The sequence below is a fragment of the Tinamus guttatus genome, unplaced genomic scaffold, assembly GCF_059628265.1.
Source record: "Tinamus guttatus ecotype Peru unplaced genomic scaffold, ASM5962826v1 Tinamus_guttatus_pri_ptg000314l, whole genome shotgun sequence".
NCBI classification, from domain to species: domain Eukaryota; kingdom Metazoa; phylum Chordata; class Aves; order Tinamiformes; family Tinamidae; genus Tinamus; species Tinamus guttatus.
Window position 1 is genome coordinate 8,258,589 of NW_028288848.1, and position 21,552 is coordinate 8,280,140.

The 21,552-nt window shown below is 39.2% G+C and overlaps 1 protein-coding gene across 1 annotated transcript in view; it reads left to right on the top strand.

Moving 5' to 3' along the window:
- Window positions 1-6,193: 6,193 nt before the first annotated feature.
- BLNK (B cell linker) overlaps window positions 6,194-21,552 on the top strand; it is an 80,709-nt gene continuing 65,350 nt past the window's right edge. Inside the window, exons 1-2 of the mRNA XM_088528723.1 lie at window positions 6,194-6,300; window positions 9,570-9,632. Of these exons, the coding sequence (XP_088384849.1) occupies window positions 6,226-6,300; window positions 9,570-9,632 (138 nt within the window). The 5' untranslated portion in view covers window positions 6,194-6,225. The remainder of the gene's footprint in view (window positions 6,301-9,569; window positions 9,633-21,552) is intronic.

The window sequence follows — 21,552 nt, forward strand, 5'->3', positions numbered from 1 at the left end:
TTACACCAGACAGACAGAGGGTGTCAGCAACGTCAAACTGGCAAATACATCACTTAACCACAGATCAAGGGAGAGAACATGAAGGTTGGAAATGTAATAATTATATAATTAATATATTACAGTATTATTTTAATAAGCACATGTGTTGCAAGTGTTTCATCCAAAAGCAGTTATTCACTGCAGTCATCTCCATCAGGTTGGAATATAAACATTGATATTGAGTCTAGTATGCCCCCTAAAAACGGCAACAATCTTTAGATATACTGTAATGGCACTGTTTGCCATGTAACACAAGCACATGCAGCAGACAGTTACATCTCATTTCCACTAATCCCAGCTGATATGCCAAAGGGCAGGTTTGTAGTATCTCAAGTCATCATTTATTTTCTACCTAATTATATTTGGAAGCCTCAGTAGTTTGGTACTACACAAATACTTTCTTGGAAAAAAAAACTAGCATGATTGGCCTGGCTAAGAGCAGAACAAACTGAAACAACTCTGCATTGTCACCAAACTGCAACAAGAGACACCAACACTGTAAGCAGCAATGGAGTAAGAATATTCACATTGAAGTTTTGAGATATGGTTTAGCAGCTGTGGTGGTGATGGGTTTATGGTTGGGCTTGATGATCTTGAAGGTCTTTTCCATCATAATGATTCTATTCTATGATTTGCTGGAATCTCTATGGGAATTGAACTGGAAGTCTTAAAGCTGTGGAGAAAGTATGGCAGGAAAAGTTCATAAGAAAAATGGAAAAAGGGGAGACAACCACTACTCCAAATTATGACTACTGTATTCAGCATGGGAAATTATGGGAAATTCCTCTCTAAATTTAGCACTAGGACCAATGTCAGTTATTGGTGCCTTTGTTAAGATCATTTTACCCGAGAGTTAGTTTCACTTAAGACCATTGTGATAGAGGTTGATCAATATTACCACTACATAATTGATAAACAAAAAGCAAGCTAATAAAGAGCAACTAAAAGGTTATAAAATGATTCAACTTAGTGAGTGACTCAGATGAGATGCATAAGTCATTGTCATTTTTCCTTGATAGTTCTTCAATTTTAAATTTATTGCATCACCAGAAACATAACATCTCTTGAAACAGCTTTGTCCAGATCTGCCCAAACATTGCAGCCAAAATCCAGGAAAACTGTAAATTAAGATCTCCATAAATAAGGGATCTTATTTCCTGCATTGACTGCCAAATAATCCTTGGTCATAAAAATTTCATCTATGACAACAGGTTAATGACACAAAACCTGTAATGTGTCTAAGTTCAGAAACCTTGTGGAATATTTTCTTAGACAGCTTTTCTCTATTACCTTTTTTTTTTTTTTTTTGCCTTTTGTACTCCTCTCCATCCCTTACTTCTATTAATCTCTCCAATTTCTCTGTTTCTGAATAAATTTGAAAAGGGACAGGGGTTTCAATCTTAGCAGTGAAAACTTGATTTTTCTAGTTTTCTTTTCTGTCAAAACCTGGTACATATTTTGGATCAATCTTGCTTATAACAGAATAATGCTCTTGTACAGTTATTTTGCTGCTTCATTCTGTGGGATCCTGAGCTTGCAAGGGGCAGAAGAGAAATGCATTTCTCTCTGATCATGTATGCTAAGGAAATACATCTTCAAAAAAGTAGTAACTCTGCTTTCCATAAAGTGTCTTAAATTTCTTGTTACCAGGGAATCAAACACTTCAGTTAATAAGTGTGATGTGACTGAAATTGTTCTGATTTAGGTCACTAACAACACAGGACTACCCAAGTTATACCAGCTCTGTGCCAAACAGCATAACTGATGGACATTACCAGGAATCTGGGGAAGTAGATGCAGCACAAAACCAAAACCTTTCTGGCTCCTATGCTAATTTCATGATGGCCTTGGATACCTACAGGATCAACCTTTTGCTGAGATCTTCCACCAAAATATATCATTCCATTATACATTAGTATGCTCACTGGGAGCTTAGATACTAATTTGATATTTTCCTGTTTAACTCAGTGTCATGCAAATAGTGAGAAATCTTCTACAAATATCAATACACAAAATCAATAGCACTTAACTCTGGATTCATTTTACCAGAAAAACCCATCAAAATAATTTAAAATTAGCATCATCAGCTGTAGCTTTTCAAGTTTAGACTGCCTTGGAACATTAAATCATACAGCAAGATGCAATAAAACAGTATTGTTCTTCTGTTTAAGTTGCTCACTATATCTTACCACATGTAAATGTTGCTAAATAGAAATCTGTTCTTTCTGTATTTTATCAGGATATTTGACTCAGGTGGATTTTAAGGAAGTTATATAAATTGTATAAAGCACAACTGCAAGCTACAAAGGCCAACATATAGTTGCAGAGGAATAGACAGCAGGTTCTGCCAAGATGTTACCAATACTAGGCATTTTTAAGTTTTTGTTGTTGATGTTCCTGATTTTTTGCTTGTTTCTTCCATTTAAGATTCTTTGATCTTAGTCTTTTTATATCTAAAGGCGAAAACATCTCTCTAAACTTAGTCCTAAAAAGTAAAATTTCAATTACACTCCTTAATTGGCTCCTTAATTGATTTATCTAAACCAAAGAATAATTTGTGTTTCATAAACAGAACCTAAACCTCTTGAATTCCATTTCTGGACCCCCATTCAGCTGTTACTGCAGAAAAATCCATAACGCAGCTACAATTCAAAACAACAACAAAACAGTAGCACATGTTACAGCACATGTTGCCATGTGCAAGCAGTCATTACAACTCCTAATTCTCAGTGGTTCTGTAAAGAACAGGAAGGTTTCAGTGACTGCCCCACACTGAGTCGCATTCTGAGATCGGTAAACTCTTGTGATGGTTTGACCTATTTGACATTGTTTAACTGCCAACAGTTTTTCTCACCAAGTTTTAGGCAAAACACTACTCTATAGAAAGTAGTGGTTTTGAGTAACTGCTTGTTGTGTATTTTATTTTATTAATAACATGAGCAAGAGCTTCCAAAAACAATCAAATGCTGAAAAAGGTAAAACAATTCAAAGATACATGTCCTCTGAACTTATTCAGGCTATAACACTTTTCCTTTTTAAAAAACTTTAAGAATTTTTTTCCCCACCCACCATGAATACCAAGCCTGTCAATCACACTAACAACAACAAAACACATATGGGAGAGTTTAAGGGGAGAGCGCAGACATGAGAAACTGCTCCTTTAACTTACTTGCAATCAACTGGAACACGCACGCCTGGGAAAAGAAAAACAAGGAGTGTATGGTAAGGTATTTTTGTTATTTCTGCATAAAATGGGCATAGAAAACATCCATGCCAATGGATTATATTTTGTATAGAGTAACACTCTGGAGAGTTAAGACTTTGCTCAAGTGCATTTTGCTAATGAGAGCTGTATTCCTGTGTTATAACCAATAAAGTTCCATGCAGCAGTTGCTTTCTCTTTTGCTTCTTTGTACAAAGCAGAGTTTGACTTGAAAGTTTTAAAGCAAGTTCAACACATTTAGTGGATATGTTCATGAAAATATATAGCCCTATTTTTGTGAGAAATGTTAACAGCATGATCTAAAAAGCAGTTTCTGGGCTCATTAGTGATTTCTATGAAATTGTAAATTGAAGACTTGCTTTATGAAACTCCAAGGAGCAGTAGCCTGTAAAAACATGTCTCTTATGGGGCTTGCACATTCCAGACCGTAGGAAATAATTTAATTCAAACATATACTATAGTGGTGTGTTAACCCTGCTTTATGTATGGGAGTTGCTTATGAGAATTCCTTTCTATTTAAAGGTCAAATTATCTGGTGTCAAAAATGTCCACATTAACTAAGCTTCCCCATGATATCTGGTGTTTCTCAAGGGGAAAGCAAGTAGGGCACAACATCAGACTTCTTTTTTTCCTAAGGGCTCCAGAAAAATTGAAATATCTTAATATATATTTGTATAGTTTGAGGGGCACCAAGGCTCAGAACTTCCCTTAAGCTATCCCATGCATTTCACAGGCCGCATGTCCCCCTAGCCAGGGGGTGTCCAAGGGCTCATATTTACTCAGACTGCTGTTAATTTCAGTACAGGATAAGCAGGACTATGTGGGTCCTAAGCAGAATTAGTAGCCAAGCCTGGTTACCCGCCCATGTGGAGACAGCTGAGCCCCAGGACCAGGGCCCAGTTTTATGGCAATCTGGCATTGAGATGCCCGATCTGGACTCATTTACACCTCTTTAGGAACTAAGCACAGCAGAAACAGCAGTGCTGCAGCTGAACTGCACTCGCACTTCACTCCTCACAGCACCCAGTACCTGGATCTTTCCCCTGAGCACCCAGTAAGCCTGACACCCACAGGCATCTCCCACACAGCCACTGCCAGGCTGCAGCACTAGCACAGGAGGAGCTGCTGCTCGTGGAAGCAAAGCACATCCCTTGCCCGATAGCCATGTGTCTGCACACACTGGAAGAGGCATTACCACCTGCCCTCATCCAGAGGAGGCACTCAAGGCCAAACTCTACAGAATTCAAAACTACTAATTCTTACTGCATGCACAGCCAGGCAATATGAAGTTCTTTTCACTTCTGAGAAGGCAAAGTTTAAATTGCAAAAGGCTTCTGAGTTAATTCAGCATTTCTGAAATTCCAGGGTTTGAGCTTTGCTGAGTTCAATGTCCTGGCAAGTCAAGGCATAGCAAAGAGTTAAGTGTATTTGATAGAAACAGTCTACAGCTGACTAACAGCAAAAATACATGCAGGAAAGTTTAAAGGATAACAGATGACACATTTTAACTTAGTTGGAATCCATTTTAATCTTTGAAAATGTGCCTAAAATCCTTTTTTGCTTTGGGAAATAAAACAGGAAGAGTATTTGGAAAGCAGAATACACATTTGTCAGGTTCAGCCTTTTCTGGAAGCTTTCCTATTTCCCCTGTCATGGTGACTCAGAACTGCTGAGCAAATTAATCTCCATTTGCTTCAGCAGCTGCATCTTGACAATTTTGTAGTCCATTGCATAAAGAACTGGCTCTCCAGCTTTCCCTGATTGCTCCACTTTAGAATATGCACCCTGACCCCTTCTCCGATTTAAGAGTTGCATATGCAGCTCGTCTTAAACTGGGAACATGCTTTGTGCTAGACGTGTGTAGGGACCAGGAGGAACAGGGCAGGGGATTCAGCTTGGAGATGGCTAGATGTAGACAAGGGTGGCAAGAGCAAAGCAGTGCTGCCCTGAGCCTTTTTGGTACCATATCTCACCTCCATCCAAGCCCCAGCAGCTGCCAAGCTGCTGTGTTCATTGCTCCTCCTGCTGCCAGGAGCATTTCCCAGCTGCACATTGACCTCCCTCCACAGACCCACATCCAACCCAGGAAATTCTCCAATTCAAAGTGGTGGAAAATTGGAAGAGCATAGGGATATCCTTAATGCTTGCTCTGTTTCTATATCATTTCCTAGGTATTGCATTTCTGGCCACAGTCAAGATAAGATACTGGACTACACAAACTTCTGCTCTGACCCAGTACATGTATTTTATGTTAGACTTACCCTTTTTTAAGAGGTAATACAGCATTGGAAATAATTTGTTCTTTAAAAGTACTAAGAGCCTGGGGGAGGAAAGGCAAGGGAGTTAAAGGAAAACAAAACTTCTTTAGAGCACACATTGCCTTTGAGCAATGAACTTTGAGTACAGTGCCTAGACTCAGCATGAAGTCTGCATTAACAGGACTGCAAGGAAGCACCACACCTGTAACTAAGCTGCATTTTCCCTGTATAAACCCCATAGCACAGTATGTCAAAACCCAGGGCCAAGTTAAACATGGTCTGAAGGAGGATCCAAGCTCCTGCCCAAAGGAGCTCAAGGCAGGCAAGCTAGGGCTACCTGCCACTAGCAGTTTGGAAAATAGTTACACCATAGATGCACCTATAAATAAATCAAATGTTGGTGACCTGAAAATATTTTATACACTCATTTTCAGTAGAACCCTCTAGCCAGCTCCACTAATGATGGATGTTTGCACCTATTAATATAAAATACCACTTCCAGACCTCTTAGACTCAGGAGGGCCACTCACACAAGAGCATTGGTACTTCGTAAGTCACTGTGAGAAGGCGGGCACTTTAACTGCGCAAACAGGAAAAAAGTTGCAAAAAGGACTTCCTCTTAGGATTTCTACAGCAGCTCAGTAAAGACCAGTGAAGCAACAGCTCAGCATTGCTCAGACCAAGCATTTCTCCCTGGAGAGCAACATGGCCACAAAGCTGCCGTCTCAAGAGGAATGCGAGAGCTGGACACCCTTTCAAGTTGCAGATCTCCTAAGACAGGTATTGCAAATATATGTAACATGCAAGACAGCTCATCTATATTTAGCTAGCAAAATTCTTGCTAGATTTGTCTTTGTAAAAACTGTAAAGATGTCTTATCCTAATCACAGCACTGACGTTAATCTGGACCAAAGATGGATTAGTCAGCAATTGCCACCCTAAAACCTCATTTGTATTAATATTCCGTGAGTTTCTTGGTGTTCTTCCACTTTTCATAGAAATTTAATTTTGCTAGCAAAGACCTCCTATGTGACAAATCATTAAAATGTTTTTTCAGGGATATTTCTCAAAATAGAAGATAGTTCATGCCACAATTTTTCTGAGAAGAAATAATCATTTCATTAGAAGTGGGTGTCTTTATTTGAGCATCACTGAAATTGACAGTTTGTCAATAACAATCTGCTTTTTGTCTTTTCACCTCCATGCATGCATACCCACAGGAGTTTCTAGATGGAGTCTTAAGCTCAAGATACCTGTGGGTTGTCTTTTAGTTGTTTCTTTATCTCCTTGCACCTTTACTATCTATTGCAATACCGGCTGTGCAAAGCATATGCTGATAACCTGACCTACTACACAATAGTCCAGTCTTCTGTCATCCCTTTGCTACCTGAATAGTTTCCTCCCAGATACAATTATTTTATATCAGATTTTTCCCTTGTAACCTACTGAGTCAGGTTCTACTGCAACTTATCTGTATGATAGATAATAGATTCCTACAAGATACAGATATGTGTAACCTAATAAGATATTTAAGATAACTCCTTTCATATTTAGAATCTTAGAATCCTTAAGGTTGGAAGGGACCTTATTTATATAGAATCTCATTTACATTTTTTAATGAAAGTCTCTGTATAATTTTACATCTAGGATTGACATACACACATTTCACTTTAACTGTGGTGCACAGTTTTTGAATGCTCATTTTATACCAAACAGGAGAATTTAATCTATTATCAGGTTCTCATCCTTTTTAATTGGAAGAACACAATCTGAGGATAAGTGTGCTATGAAGTATTTCTACAATAGTTTCATTGATTACTTATGTAGCTCAGAATTTAAGATGTTCCTGCATTATTCATCCACTTTTGCACTGCATATGAATACTCTACACATGCACATAATTTTAAAAATCAGCTTTGCAATGCAGGTGGATCACTGGTGATCACTGGTCAGTCATCAGGGTGAAAAAGCTAACATGTACCATAGAGTTAATATATACCTTAATCATAAGGCAACAGCCATGCTGTGAACTCTTTATTACCATGGAAAGCTACTCAGAGGATTAATTAGCTCAAGGCTTTTCATCTTGAAAGAAATCAAATTAAGATATAATTTAAGTACCCTGTAATTCTACACCAAAATATAAAACAGAAAATTAACAACAGTTTTTCAGCAACTCAGAAGCTTCTGTGGAAGTTTCAGTAGGCTAGTGGTTGACTACTAAGTTTGTGGTTCATAAGAAAAGTGCTATAACCTTATTCTTCCCCACACACCAAGCTATTAATGCTTGCACCCACACTCATCATTGCTTACAGAAGCAAAGGGATGTGTTGACTACAGTACAACCAACATCATGTGTGCGGCCGCTCTGTCCAGCTCACCTCTGGGCAGCCTGAGCAGCTCCCACCAGCAGCAACCCACAGGGTCCAGCCTCCAGCCCTGCAATCCATGCAAGCATCACAGCCCAAAGATGGGCTACACATGCACAAACCATAAACAACATTAGGGTTGCAGAATGAAGGACTCAGGTGTTAAAATACCAGGTTTACTTCTAGGTTTTACCGTCTGTTATACACACATACATAGCATATGTATGCAATAGAACATTTATTACAAGCATCTGTATCATAAAAGCCTCCCTTTTTCCACAGAGAGCCTTGTATGTTGGTGCCCTACAATTTCTGTATTGGCCCACAGTAAGGTGCGCAAGGCCGGGACTTGCTAGGAGAAGGAGGATAAACTCCTGGAACGAGAGTTGCTGTGAGTCAATTCCCACCTGGACATACCAGATGCTGCCACTGCCCCAGCCCAGCACCCTCTCCTGGGGCCCTGCAAGTCGCCTGTACAAACCCTGCCAGGGCCTGATGCAAAATCCCAGGCTCTCATTTGCAGAAGTGATCAAAACTGAACTGCAGTGAGAGTCAGTGGGAGCTCTGTCCAGAGGATACTGATACCACCATCCTGACTGTGACAGGCATATATACACAGCCCTGTATATGTGTATTTAATGACCTTCCAGAGCACAGTAGCTCACATCTGAACTAATGAAGCAAATTTATATGATCCAATCTTATAGTTCACTTTAATGGAGCTGAAACAGATGGACTGAATACTTGAATTATCATGAATATTAAGATACAGCTCTTAGTTTGAGTTTTAATGAAGATAATTCTAGATTTTTTCTGCTTTGTGGGTAACATTGCAATTTTTCTGAAAAAGGCTAAAATACAAAGCAGCAATGAGACTTATAGGACTTCTTCAGCCTGGTCTTTTTAAAAAAAAATCAGAAGAAATCCAGTGTATCCACTTTTCTCTGGTTACTATTTAGTTTCTGTCATAAGAAGATACTACCACTAGACATTCTTATTTTATGTTGTAATCAATGCCAGTTTGCTTAGGAAAGAACATGTCACTGAAGCGATCTTGCTCGAGGGTGAATTGCTTTTAGCAATGCTCATCCCTGTGAGAGCTGAAGGCCTATCCTGCCCTCTCACACCAACAACCCCTCTAGCCCAAATATCTGCTCCTAAAACCAAGCAGCAGCCAACAGAACTACTGAACAGGCCCTTATACACCAGGGTTTGTTTTAATCCAGTCTCAGCTTCCTCCCAACAGCCATGTAGCCTTTCCTAGCCAGATGGCACAACTGCCAATAGACCTGTTTCATAAGCCCCCTTTTCAAGCTGTTTATAATTGTCCACTTGATTGAATGAGAATTAAATCTCCATGATTTGTTTGTTGTGCTCACTGCTCATTTTCCATTTGCTGCTTCATAATTTCACCTCTTCAACTCCATGAATGGAGTAATCAGCCTTTACCCCCTGTAATCTCTTCTAAAGAAATTAGTAGCATCCTCTCTTATGCTACCACCTATTTCTGAGCACTCCTATTTCTCCATCTGTTATTTTTTCCCAGCAACCCAAGAGAAGTGGAATATATAGATTACTGAAACCTTAAGTATTTCCATATGAAAAAATTACTAACTTGGAAAGCAAAGTCAAGCTACATACTATTTTACTAATTCTTTTTTTCTCCCCTCCTCACCTCAGCTTGGAATGTCTGAATCTGCTGCGGTTATAGAAAGACTGGGCATGAATGGATTCCAATTCCTGGTAAGCAAACCTTTCCCAAGACAGAGCAATTTATCACTTGCATGAAATAGGAACGAGAGGCTCATATTTCATACAGCAGCAGAGAATAGCCTCACATTATCCTTCCTTATCAACATCAGACAATTGCTGATTTCATGTGCACCAATACATGCGTGACTCGAGCAGCTCCCTGTTCCCAAGTCCTGGGCAACCCTCCTCCCCATGGAGAGGGCACACTGGTAGCTTGATCCTATGCTAGTGCACAGCAGTGGGCAGGAGCATCTCTTAAGAGACTGGAGTTGTAGTTTTTTTTAAAAATATAGTTGTATAGCCATTCTTCATGCAAAAACTTTTCTATAACATTTACATGACAGAAAACACTAATATAGAATCCTACATGAATTTTACACCAAGTTTACAGGCACCACAAACAGTATCTTTCCACAGAAGTCAGAAGTATTTTTGCATAAGGATGTGGTTAAGTTGACTTCAACTTAACAGTAGAAAGGAATAGAACAACTCTCAATACTGGGGCCCTTTCTTTTACCCCTACTTCCAGGGGTAGGGAACCTCTAAGACCCATTTTACACACAAAATGGTTGCAATGTATTCATGCCCTGCAGAGAAGCTGTTTGCTTGTCACTTTTTTACTCCAAGGTGCTTGCTGGGAGCAGGAGGCTGGGGACGTAACCATATTAACTTGTTATGTTCAAAGGCCCTCATTCTGCAAACTGATTAATTAGACCAGAGTTACATGCAGGTTTACTTTGTCTAACACTGCATAGCCTGTTTAAAAACTGGGATTTACTAATTGTTCATGCTGCCTCAGGGCTAAAGCTTTCAGATACAGGCATGTCCACACATCATAAATTGCTAAAGATACTGCAATCACAGCCTCTTTAATGCTGAGTGAGAGAGGGAGAAGCTAAGGGTGCTAACGTTGACTCCTTGCACCAGCTACAAGTAGCACTGTACCACAGAAACAGACATGAAAAATTCAGACAGTGGTAAGCTAATAAAAATAAAAAAGGCAGAGGAAACATGGGTGACCTTTGTAAGATGCACTATGACAGGAGATATTTAAAAACAGTGTGCTTAATGAAAGCATTTGATAGTCTTCTCTCCAAACTATGTATTCTTTAACATTTAACAATTACTTTGCACTGCAGAAAACATGGCAACACATGTGGCACTGAGAAACATCAATTTTTGATATTATTGTACAAAGAGAAATCTCACATGGGTAATAAAGAATTACAGTTTTCATATATTCTTTAATGAAATTGCTCAACACCACTATCAGCATGCTAGACCTGCTAGCTGTGCTAGAAACAGAATTATGACAATACTAAAAAAGAATTACTCAAGAATGATTCGTCCTCTATGATCAGGATGTTGTTGGTATCACCAACAGCAGCATTCAAGTAACCACAAGATACTGTTCTCTGTATAAGCCAACATACAAGCTAACTTTTAACTAATTCAGGCACTAGCCCACCTTTCTACTCCTATTTCCCAGCCAAGTATACAACAGCACTGCCATTCCCCAACAGTAAAGGATCTACTTGTTTGTATGCAAGTGTCTAAATCTGAGATTCCTAAATTCTCAAATTATCATCTTTGTACCTATTATCACCTTTAACAGGACCTTAGGCTTTATACCTCAACCTTAGCATTCAGTAATAATGACATTAGAGTCTTCTCTGCACATTGAGATGAGGGCACAGATAGATGAGTATCTTGTGTGATATAAGAACCATGTGCCCACCCAGTGCTATATTGATATTTAGTACTTAGTTGCAAGCATGTTTGTTATGAGCTCTGCTTGGATCTCTGCAGAGAGGATTCCCTGCTAATTGGTCAGAGAGGACAACTACCTGCAGTGTCTTCCAGGCGACTTTAGCGATCTTCTCCCCACAGTGCAGAGAAACAACTTTCCTTGCCTGCAGATGGCTTGAGAAAAGCATCTGCAATAGCACCCTGCAAAGGAGGATGATTTATTAGAGTTCATGCAAAGGCTTAGGAGAGGTTGAGGGGAAGAACACAAGAGCTTGATGACAAGAGCTTCCCACTTACCAGTAGCCCTATACAATCCTCACAGGCCTTGTCAGGTCCCTTGTTCTCATCACTAAACTCCTTTGCTCTGCTTCAATCCTTTTGCTTCCCTGTTGTAGCACTGATATCTTCAGCATCTTTTACACAGGCTTTCTGCAGTGGTGGGATGTGCCAAGACTGGACAGCATTGTGGTGGGGCTCATACTGCATTGACCTCAGGGGGCCTTGCTGAATGTTTCCAAAAAGCAGTCTCGTGTGTGAGACTTATCACAGCACATAACCACTAACACAACAGCTGTGCCATCATTTCCTGTGTGGCTACAGGGAGCACAATCCTTTTCTCCAGGAAAAGGAAGCATGTCTTGAACTTCTGAAAGGCACAATAAATAGTTATCCTAAAGCTTATCACATAACTGAGCTCTCTGGAGAAGATTGCCTGGGCAACATGCACTCCCTAGTAAAATGTAATTTGCATTTGATAACATATCCATCTGGCATTAATACTAAGGTCTTTTTGAAGTTTAAAGTTTTCAGTCAAGACACGCATGGAGTATAATGCCATATAATGTTATAAGATGGACAGCACTTTCAATCAACTTTGATTTGAGAATGGGAATTCAGTAATCAGCATTTAGATGGCTCTTTCTTTGAGGATTTCTTGTCTGTGCTTAAAAGAAACACTTTTACAACAATATTACATTGTTTTATAAACATACTGAATTTCAGACTGATGTTTTCCCTATAAAAGATTACATGCATTTTACATGAACTTCTAAATAATTGTTCCTTTTTACTTCCAAAGGAGCTAAAGCTGCAAAAGGATGGTGCATTACATCTAAAGCATACCATGCAGCTTCTTTTTCCTTTTCTATCAATAGTACTCTACTTGTGACAGTTATTCAATATGCAGGTCACATTTGAATGATGCTAATCTGGTCCTAATGTGCAAATCAGCATTTAGCCACAGCTGCACTGCACAGAGCATATTATATTCTCTAGAGATTTGAGGCCAGAATTTGCTGTGCTGTCTCCACTTTTCTGTTCTGAGTTGCTTGTTTTAAGTTACTTTTATATTTCTGTGACACTGAAAAGAAAAATCTGAATTTTGATCCAAATTTGAGAACTGAAAGACAGTAGACTTATTGGATATGTACATGAAAAAATATTAAGAGAAGTCTGAACACAGCAAGAAATACCAAATACATAAAGGCTGTTGAGAATCAGTGTCCAATGATTTCCCTAGTATTTCAAAAGGTGTTTTGAATGTCATAGCTAGAACATGGGGATCACCAGGCCCAATTTCTTTACCAGCATATTAGCTATGTGGGGTTTCAGAGAGAATAACCTTTAGAGGACCAAAATGGGTCTCCCTGTAGGAGATTTGTGCCCTGCTGCCAGTGCCAAACACTTCTAGAGCTTCCCAGGGTGAGCTCATGGAGGCTGTACTGACATCCATCTACACACACATTAACCCTAAAAGAGGCAAATATTACCTCACTTGGAGGCTTTCTCTTCCCTGCAGGGAAGCTGCAGCAAGCAAAGGGGGCAAGAAGAATGATACCTCCTCCCCCTTCTACTGGCCTAAGCAATTGAAAACCAGACCTGCAGCTCCTCTGCAGACACCTGAATGCCAGAACCCCACAAGTCCTAAACCACTTCAGCCTGCCTAAACAAGTCTCAGCACAGATGGCATCCCCTCCCTGTGGCACAGTATCCAAGGAATATTTTGGTAGCAGTGGGAAGGGATAGGCAGAAATACAGCCTAAGGTAGCTTTGGGCAGCTTCAATATCTCAAAAGATGGCATAAAACTTGCATAAAGTACTGGTCAACTAAGTCTGATATCCACCCCAGCCCTCTTAGCACTGGAAATAAAGTGTGGATCTTAAGTTTCCTGAGGAAAGCAATGCTGTGTACAGTCCCACCGAAGATCTAAGCAACACAAAGCCTGCTGGAAACTTGCCAGCTTTAGTCACAACCCAATGCCCTGGGAGAGGGTCAAGAAACTCACTGGGTTTTCCACAGGCACCAAGCCTGCTGGAGATCGCTGCCAAGGCTGAGACCCTTCACTGGGGGACCCAGGATGCAGCACAGGACAGAGCTTGAATCTAAGCGAGTTCTAGAGAAACATAAGTTTTCACAGGATTTTCAGTGTTTACACTACTACTGGTGAGCCAATTGCTCAGGCTGACTTGCAACAGCTAAACACTGCAATTCCAACACCAGTGTTTGACTGCATTCTGATTACTTCAGAAAGCCACAAAAATGCTTTTTCCAATCACAGTTTTGATGTATTCAAGTGTTTGGTACAAATAAAAGTGATCTCAGCACCTGCATTGCTGTCCTTAGCCAAGCATGCAAGGTCCAAGGCAAAAAGCAACTGTTCATACAGAAGTAACCATTGTGAAATACATATTTCCAGCTGCAAAACATGAGGCCATCTGAGTGCATTAAGTTCATTGCCTTTTTGCAGTTTGTTTCTCCAGCGCTTTTCCCCATCCATACGTCACCACCACCTCACACATCAACCCTCCCCTTCCCCAGGAGGCTTGGCCTGCGCCAAGCCCTTCTCTCCCCTGTGCTCTCAGGCTCTCCAACCATCTAGAGCTTTACTTCTGCTTTGTGGTAGGCCCGATTCCCCTTCCCTTTTCTTCAACAGCTCCTATAGAGCAGGGAGCTCCTGGTGACCTTGCTCTGAATTGTGGCCCTTGGCTTTCCTTCCTTTCTGTCCTTCTTAGCTATAGATGACCTCCCATTAGAAACAGCCAAAGCTGGTTCATAAAGACTGTTTTTAGAAATGGCCCCATTTCCTGGAATTTCTGCATCCCTGGGGCTCACATTTGAATGAAAAAGCCCAGAATTTGGTAGGACCTACGACCCCAAAACAAGCTTGAACTCAGGCTGCTTTCTACGTCATTTTGAACATCACAATCCAGTATGCAAGGAGAGGGATATATCTGCTTCTAGCTAAACAGGAAGCCAAAAGCAGAATCATGGTCATTTCAAGAGGGAGACAGTAAGAAAAATCCCCTAGAAAGTGTTACTAAACATGAAGCAATCAGAAAAAGAGTAAGATCTTAAAACCAGGGCTTAAAGGGAGACATTTTACAGCTGAGTAAATCTGCCACTATCAGTCAACTTCAGTTAAATGGTTAGGTATAAGGGCAATACATATTTATGTACTTTCAGAAAACATAAGGCATCTGTTAAGCAAAAGTAAGAACTACCTATATTTAAAAGGATGAATATGAAGATAGGTTACTGACTGTAGATATGATTTCTAAGGATGCATGGTGCCATGCACTTCATCTCAGCCATATAATACAATTTTAGCCATCACTTGATTGTATTAGTCTAATATCATATTAGTTTACTAAGTATGTTAAGCTAATATTAGTAAAGAAAACACTCGTTTTCAGACTCAGGTGCAGAGCCTACAAGCACCATTATCCACATTAGTTTAGAAACAATTCCTATGCAGTCATTTTGAATCATTTTCCTATTAAGTATTTTCAAGCATCTCAGGAGTAATTTAGTATAACTGTCTAATGCCATGATCTAGAAATGCAATCCTGCTATAAAAAAATTGAGTCAATACAGAAGTACTCATTGCAGGACTAGGTCCTTAATTTTTAGGCAGACAGAAGCACATTTCTATTCACATTCCAAATACTGCTGCCAGAAGTGATTTGAACATAAATTTGTTTATTTTATGTGGTAGCGGAAAGTGTGCTTGACTGCTTTCCAGCCCTTAAAACTGTCACAAAAACAATCAAATTATAAATGTCAAACTATTCATAATTATATTAAATATAGATTAAAGGAATCTTTTGATGCAAAGTCCTTTGTTTTTAGAGTTTACTGATAAATTTAAATGTTATAGGAAAAAAACCTTCAAGTTTTGTGGACCTTACAGATTCAAAGAATATAAAAAGGAATATAAGAAGCTGTAGAAATTAATCCATTCTGTCATAGTTTCCAACCTTGGCTTTGCAAGCTCAGAGCTGATAAAAACAAAAGTCCACACAGTCTCAGGATTTCCAGCTTTCAACTTCCTTTTCTTTATACTTCATTCAGACATGCCAGTTAGACAAATGTACCCCCCTCAGAGATCATTTTAGGGAAAAAAGTTCATCTTTAGCAACAAGGAAAGCTGAAGAATTTTATTTTGGTGCTTTCATACACCTTCCTGAAAGGAATCAAACTTTTACAGTACAGACAAGTTAGAACTTCATCATACTAATGCCTGATGTCACTTAATCTAACCAGAAGCTGTAATCATTCTGCCATTGTCAAATACCAGCTGCTAAGCATTTCAGAAATTTCCTCATAGAAACCCTGAAATGTTACAATTCAGTCCTATTTTCCTTTAGCTGCTTCCAACACAGGGCTATAAATTCCTAATTGTCTCCCCTTGTGCTCAGAGGCAGGTGAATGTGGGAAGCTGATACTACAGCAACAAATTCCTTTTCATAATTTCTCTGTACAGGACTGATCTTTCATTAAAGAGTCAGAAAAACATCACTAGGCAATAACCATGTAAGGAGCATAAGGATTATTTAATAAATTAAGTTTAAATTTCAGTGAACAAGTTATGCAAAATCAGCAACACATCAAGCAGAGCAGACAGCAGATTTCCTTTTCTCCCAGTACTTTGTATGTGCATGAATGGACCAAATGCATCATTATACATTGATCCTTCTGCATCTTTAGCACAGCACATCTAAACTCAACAACTAAACCATGCTTAAGGTTGCCCAAGTCTCCCTCTAGAGAAAGTAACCGGAAAGCACGAGCCAACTTGGCTTGCTATAGGACACTTTAAGGGAGTGATACTTTATGCTTGTCTACTAATGAAGAAGCAGCTGATTGTTCAATCAAGAGTGCTTTGCAAAGCAGTTGACTTATATTTTTACAGAAAAATGAGGAAAAAGCAAACAGGAGGAAGTACTTCTTAACTTACATCCCCATCTGTATATATTGCTTTCTGTCAACCTAAAGTGACTGGAAGAGAATCAAAAACAGCAGCCACCTTTTCTCCTACTCACACTGCACATCCCCAACAGTTAGGTACACAAGCTGTTTAATCAACAGCAAAACATGCTGCTTCTGTGAAAGGGTATATTGCAGAAGTAATTGCAGGAACTAGAGAACTGAAGGAAAGGCTGAAAATCAGTTGCTAAACAGGTATCTACATAGAAAAAAGAACCCATTTGATTTTTATTCTCACAAATTTTCATACCAACATGGAAAAGTAATTGTATTCATTTAGGGATCTAATTTCTTTCTCAGGTTTTATTAGAAATTCTGGTATATTAGAAAGTCTAATTAACTCTCTCAGTATCAATTTATGAAAAGTGGAGCATTTCCCCAAGTAGCACTTTAAGATGAAAAATACTGGAAGTCTAGTAACTGTGCAGAAGAACAGCAAGGACATCCAGCTATGCACAGAGTCACCACTTCCCAGGCTAGATGAAGCTCATAACTCTGCGGCTCCTTGGCGTCATGAAGAGGAAGCCAAGTCAAGCAACATGGTTCAAGTACAGAGTGCTCCGTCTAATCAAACACTTAGTGACCCAAGGATAATGTAGTCACTGTGATTTAATTGCCTCATTGAAAGGGAAACTCTTTGTCTGGAAGATATTTTTTAAGGTTTCTGGTGAAATACTGTAGCAAAGGTTAAAGCCAACAGAATACTATTGATTCATGTGAAGAATGTATGAACAAGATTAAACCACTGTAGTAAAGAGATTATTTTCCTCAGACAGGGACAGCTTGCAGGGCTCTGCCTTGCTGGGGAAGATGCATGCAATTCCACTGAAAGCTAGAAATCATGAAAATCAGATGGTGCAGCAGTGTGGGATGGCTCACTGGCAAAAGAGCAAGGGGACTGAAGTTACAAGTTATTTCCACTAGGTCTAGAAAAAGAGAGTTTCATGATTTTGGGGGATAAACACAAAATTAAATTGAATATTGTAGCTGAGGGAACCTTGAAAGGCCACTAATGCTTATGGTATCTAGTGCTTATGCTCCTAGCACTAGCATAACCAGTAGGAGATTAAAAATTTCTAAAATGCATTTCCTGTTGCCTGCCTGTTCAGTCAGCATGGGACTAACTGAAGGCCAAGCTGCAGAAGTCAGAGATAGCCATAAAGAATTACTTTAAGAGCACCACATGCATCAGCTTAACTTTCCCCACAAGAGACATAGTACATTTTTGCTAGAACACCTTCCAAAGGGACCTAGATACTGTCTGCTCCTACAAAACTGCTAAATGCAAAGTGACATAAACTAAGACCTACAGGGCAATTCCCAGGACAACAGTCACACAGTAGTTACATGAGGATGATTATGCCAATACTGCTCTGCCACTGAGTTCCTCACACAGACACTTGCAGTTGACGAGCTGGATGTAAGCACAGGAACCCAAGCACATTTTGCTAATGCTGACTGGGCTTTTACAGCTATGTTGACAGATTTAACATTGCTAAACTGAAAACTTGCAAAGCAAAATTACAAGAAAGCTACAGAAAAGTCTTACAAAGGCAGAAAAAGACCAGGTTTGCAAGTGCCAGGGGTTTCCCTTAGCAGGGGAAAGCCAGATAGTACCTCATCTGCTCTGAGTAAGCATAGGGCCAGAAAAGAGACACACAGAAAACAGGAACTTTGGAGAGATTGCTACAAGTTTAGTGACCACTTAGTTTCAGTATCATTTTCTTCAATTAAAACAATCAGCAGGAGTTGGCTTGAACAGCCTGTTAATTATCAACATGCTGCAGCACAAGCCTGCAGCCATTTCTCAAACAACTCAGGCAAGTTGATTAAAATATTTATCACTCCATAGCTAAAAATTCATGGCGTTTGCCCACATTAAAATATATACAAAAACAAATGGGGAGATCTTGCATTGGCAAGTGTTCCCAGTGCCAATTCCATGCGTAAACAGACATCAATATTAGAGGATCTGCTTGGAGTTCTGGATGCATTGCTAGAAAACTACATTATGCACTGAAACCCAGAGAGATATGCTGGTAGGACATTAGAATTCCCAAAGTACCCACTAAGCCAGACCTTAGAAAACAAGATTTGAATCATTTTATGCATTTCAGGACCCTGGAATACTGAAAGATAAAAATCTACACAAAATTCCCATTATTGCAGCAAATGCAGAAACATATCTTACACTGATAGAGTACCTTGGTTTCCTCTAGGTAATACTGCCTGCAGTGTTCAAGTTTAACTTAGAAAAAACTCAAAATTCCCACTGGAGGTATTCTAAATTGTTAATAGAATCCATGAGACCTGCTGCAGAAAGCTTTTATTTAGTTACCATGTTTTTCTTTCTATTTCCACCACAGTTTCTATGCAGTTGTGTTTTTGGCCTACCAGTTTAACTGTTTTACCCCATAATATCTGAAGGCAACCTACCTTTCTTTAAAGGATGTCATTGCCTGTACCCATTGCAGCATGGGTGCAGGGTGGCTTTGAAATTTGATGGCCATTAGAAACACCCAGGGCCTGGCAGTTGTCCTGGGTTGACTTGTCATGGTATGGGCCGGAACACAGAACAAAAATTCAATTTTCCATTTAACTTTCCTGTATACCAAGAAAATACTTGATTAGCATAAACATCCAGTATTAACCACATGAATGTATAAAAATTACAGTAAATAACTACACAGATGGCACAGATTAGTTGCTAAAGAAGTTTATACTAGGTTATGAACCTCAATTTGATATTTACAGCTGATAGCCTACTTTACTCATTCATGCACATGAAATATGTTGGCATCAGCACCATTTTCAGTGACTTATCCTGAATCTCTAGTTCTCTGTGAAGGAGGAAGTATAATGTGCAAATGAACTGTGGCTATACAGACTGCTCAGCTCCTGCAGAATAAGCAGCAGAACAGTCTATGCATGGCTGCATCTCCTCGATGAATGGAGACTCTTGATTGTTCTTCCAAAGGCAAAATATATATAAAAAAAGATCTTACTCCCTGCAATAGTTTTAGTGCAGCTGGCATGTGGGAGCTGCAGTGTATCTGTGCAAACAGAGCACTGAATTTTAAGAAGGCAATAAGAAAAAAGGCACATTACAAAGTCTGCAGGCAAAAGGGTATTGCATGCAAAACCTTGCGTTGTGCTCAGCCTTGACAAGGCAATTCTTAACCAAGAAGTGCTCTACCAAACTTCCCATATATTTTCCTACACATTTGTCATGCATTATTTATGGTGTTCTCATTTTTTCTCCCCTTTTCCCTGTCCAATTAAATATTCTTGAACTTTACAGTGTAGTGCTACATTTTCTGTTGGGTCTTGAAGGATTTTTGTGACTGTGCTCATGAATAAATTCAGGAGCATAAGAAACTGAGAACCTCAAAAATTAGGTCATTATAGGAAAACTCTTACAAACCTCCAGTATTCCCCATAACACAAAACACTGCATTCTCCCAGATAAAAGAAATACTCATTTGGGCAGCCCGGATAAAACAGGTAAAATCTGATGTTTACAGACAGTAGCTGCATTTCCACAACAGCAGTATGAAGCATGTCTCCGAAGACAAGAATTTCCAGAAAGTTTTGCCTTTGTTGAGTTTCAGTTTGAGGTAAGCCATAGTCAAAAAATGGAAATTACTTTTAGAGCCAAATAGAGCCACTTTTGTGATGTTCAATTAAATTGAAGTCCACAGATACTCCCTGTAAACATGGCCGTACAGTCCATGTGGCCAACATCCACATATGTGAGCACTCATAGGCATGTGTTGGATATTAACTCTCCTTCATATGTAAGAAGGAGAAGAAATGATCATTTCACAAACAAAAAAACACCATGATCTTTTATCTGGCAGATGGCACAGGAAAAAAAAGGAAAAAATTACATGTTTAATTACTCTAGGTAGCATCTCATCTTAATGCACAGCTGTTACACAGCCAGGGAATTAGAGTTTTAGTGTACTAGAGGGATTTTTTTTTTTTAATTTTGAACTTTTTGCTTTGTTTTTCTGGAAAAGAAACATAATAGTTTTATTTAGCTTTATGTAGGAGGTACAAACAAATTAAGTAATTTAAAAGGAGAAATCTGGAAATAGATTTTTTTTTTACCCAAGTCTGCACATATGAAGATAAAACTTGAAGTCCCACCTCTCACTCCCAATACTCAAAAAAAAAAAAAAGAAATAAAAATCTAAATACCAATCTATGGCCATCTTAAATTCTCAGCAAGATAGCTTTACTTACTCATCTAAGGAGTTGTGCCACTAGAAAACACACATACTCTCCTAGATTGTTTGTTTGGACTTCTATTTTAATTGTACCAGAAATAGTTCCAAGTAGCAGGGTTCTATACCTGGAATAATTGCTTCAAGAAAGCTTGTTGGCAAAGACACAAAGTTTGTCAACATTTGATTAATTGAGCCATAGCAAGAGTCAAACTACTCTTTCCTAAAGTTGCTTTAAACTCTTGACTGAAGGATTTATAATGTCACATAACCAAAAAACAAAGATATTCACTGTAAATTAAATTTCATTATTAGTCAGAAGCTGGCAGGCAATAAAGGAAAAGCCAACAAGGAATTACTCTCCGCCCCTCTCCCCCCAGCCCAAAGGAATTGCTCCCAAGGGACAACTGAGGCTGGAGACTAAAATGGACCTGCAAACAGTCTCTTGTTCTAGTGTAGAGATCACAGGCCTTTACATACCATCCAAATAGAATATTTGAACTGATTTCAAGCATGCATATTCTATACCCAGAATGAGCTCCTTGTCACATGAACCTTCAAAAAATTACTGCAATGTGAGAGGACATTTCTCTTGCTCTTTGCCATGCATTTCAGCTGGTCTGTCTTTTAGCATTCCAAACTTCTGATCTTTCAAAGCTCAAAAGTT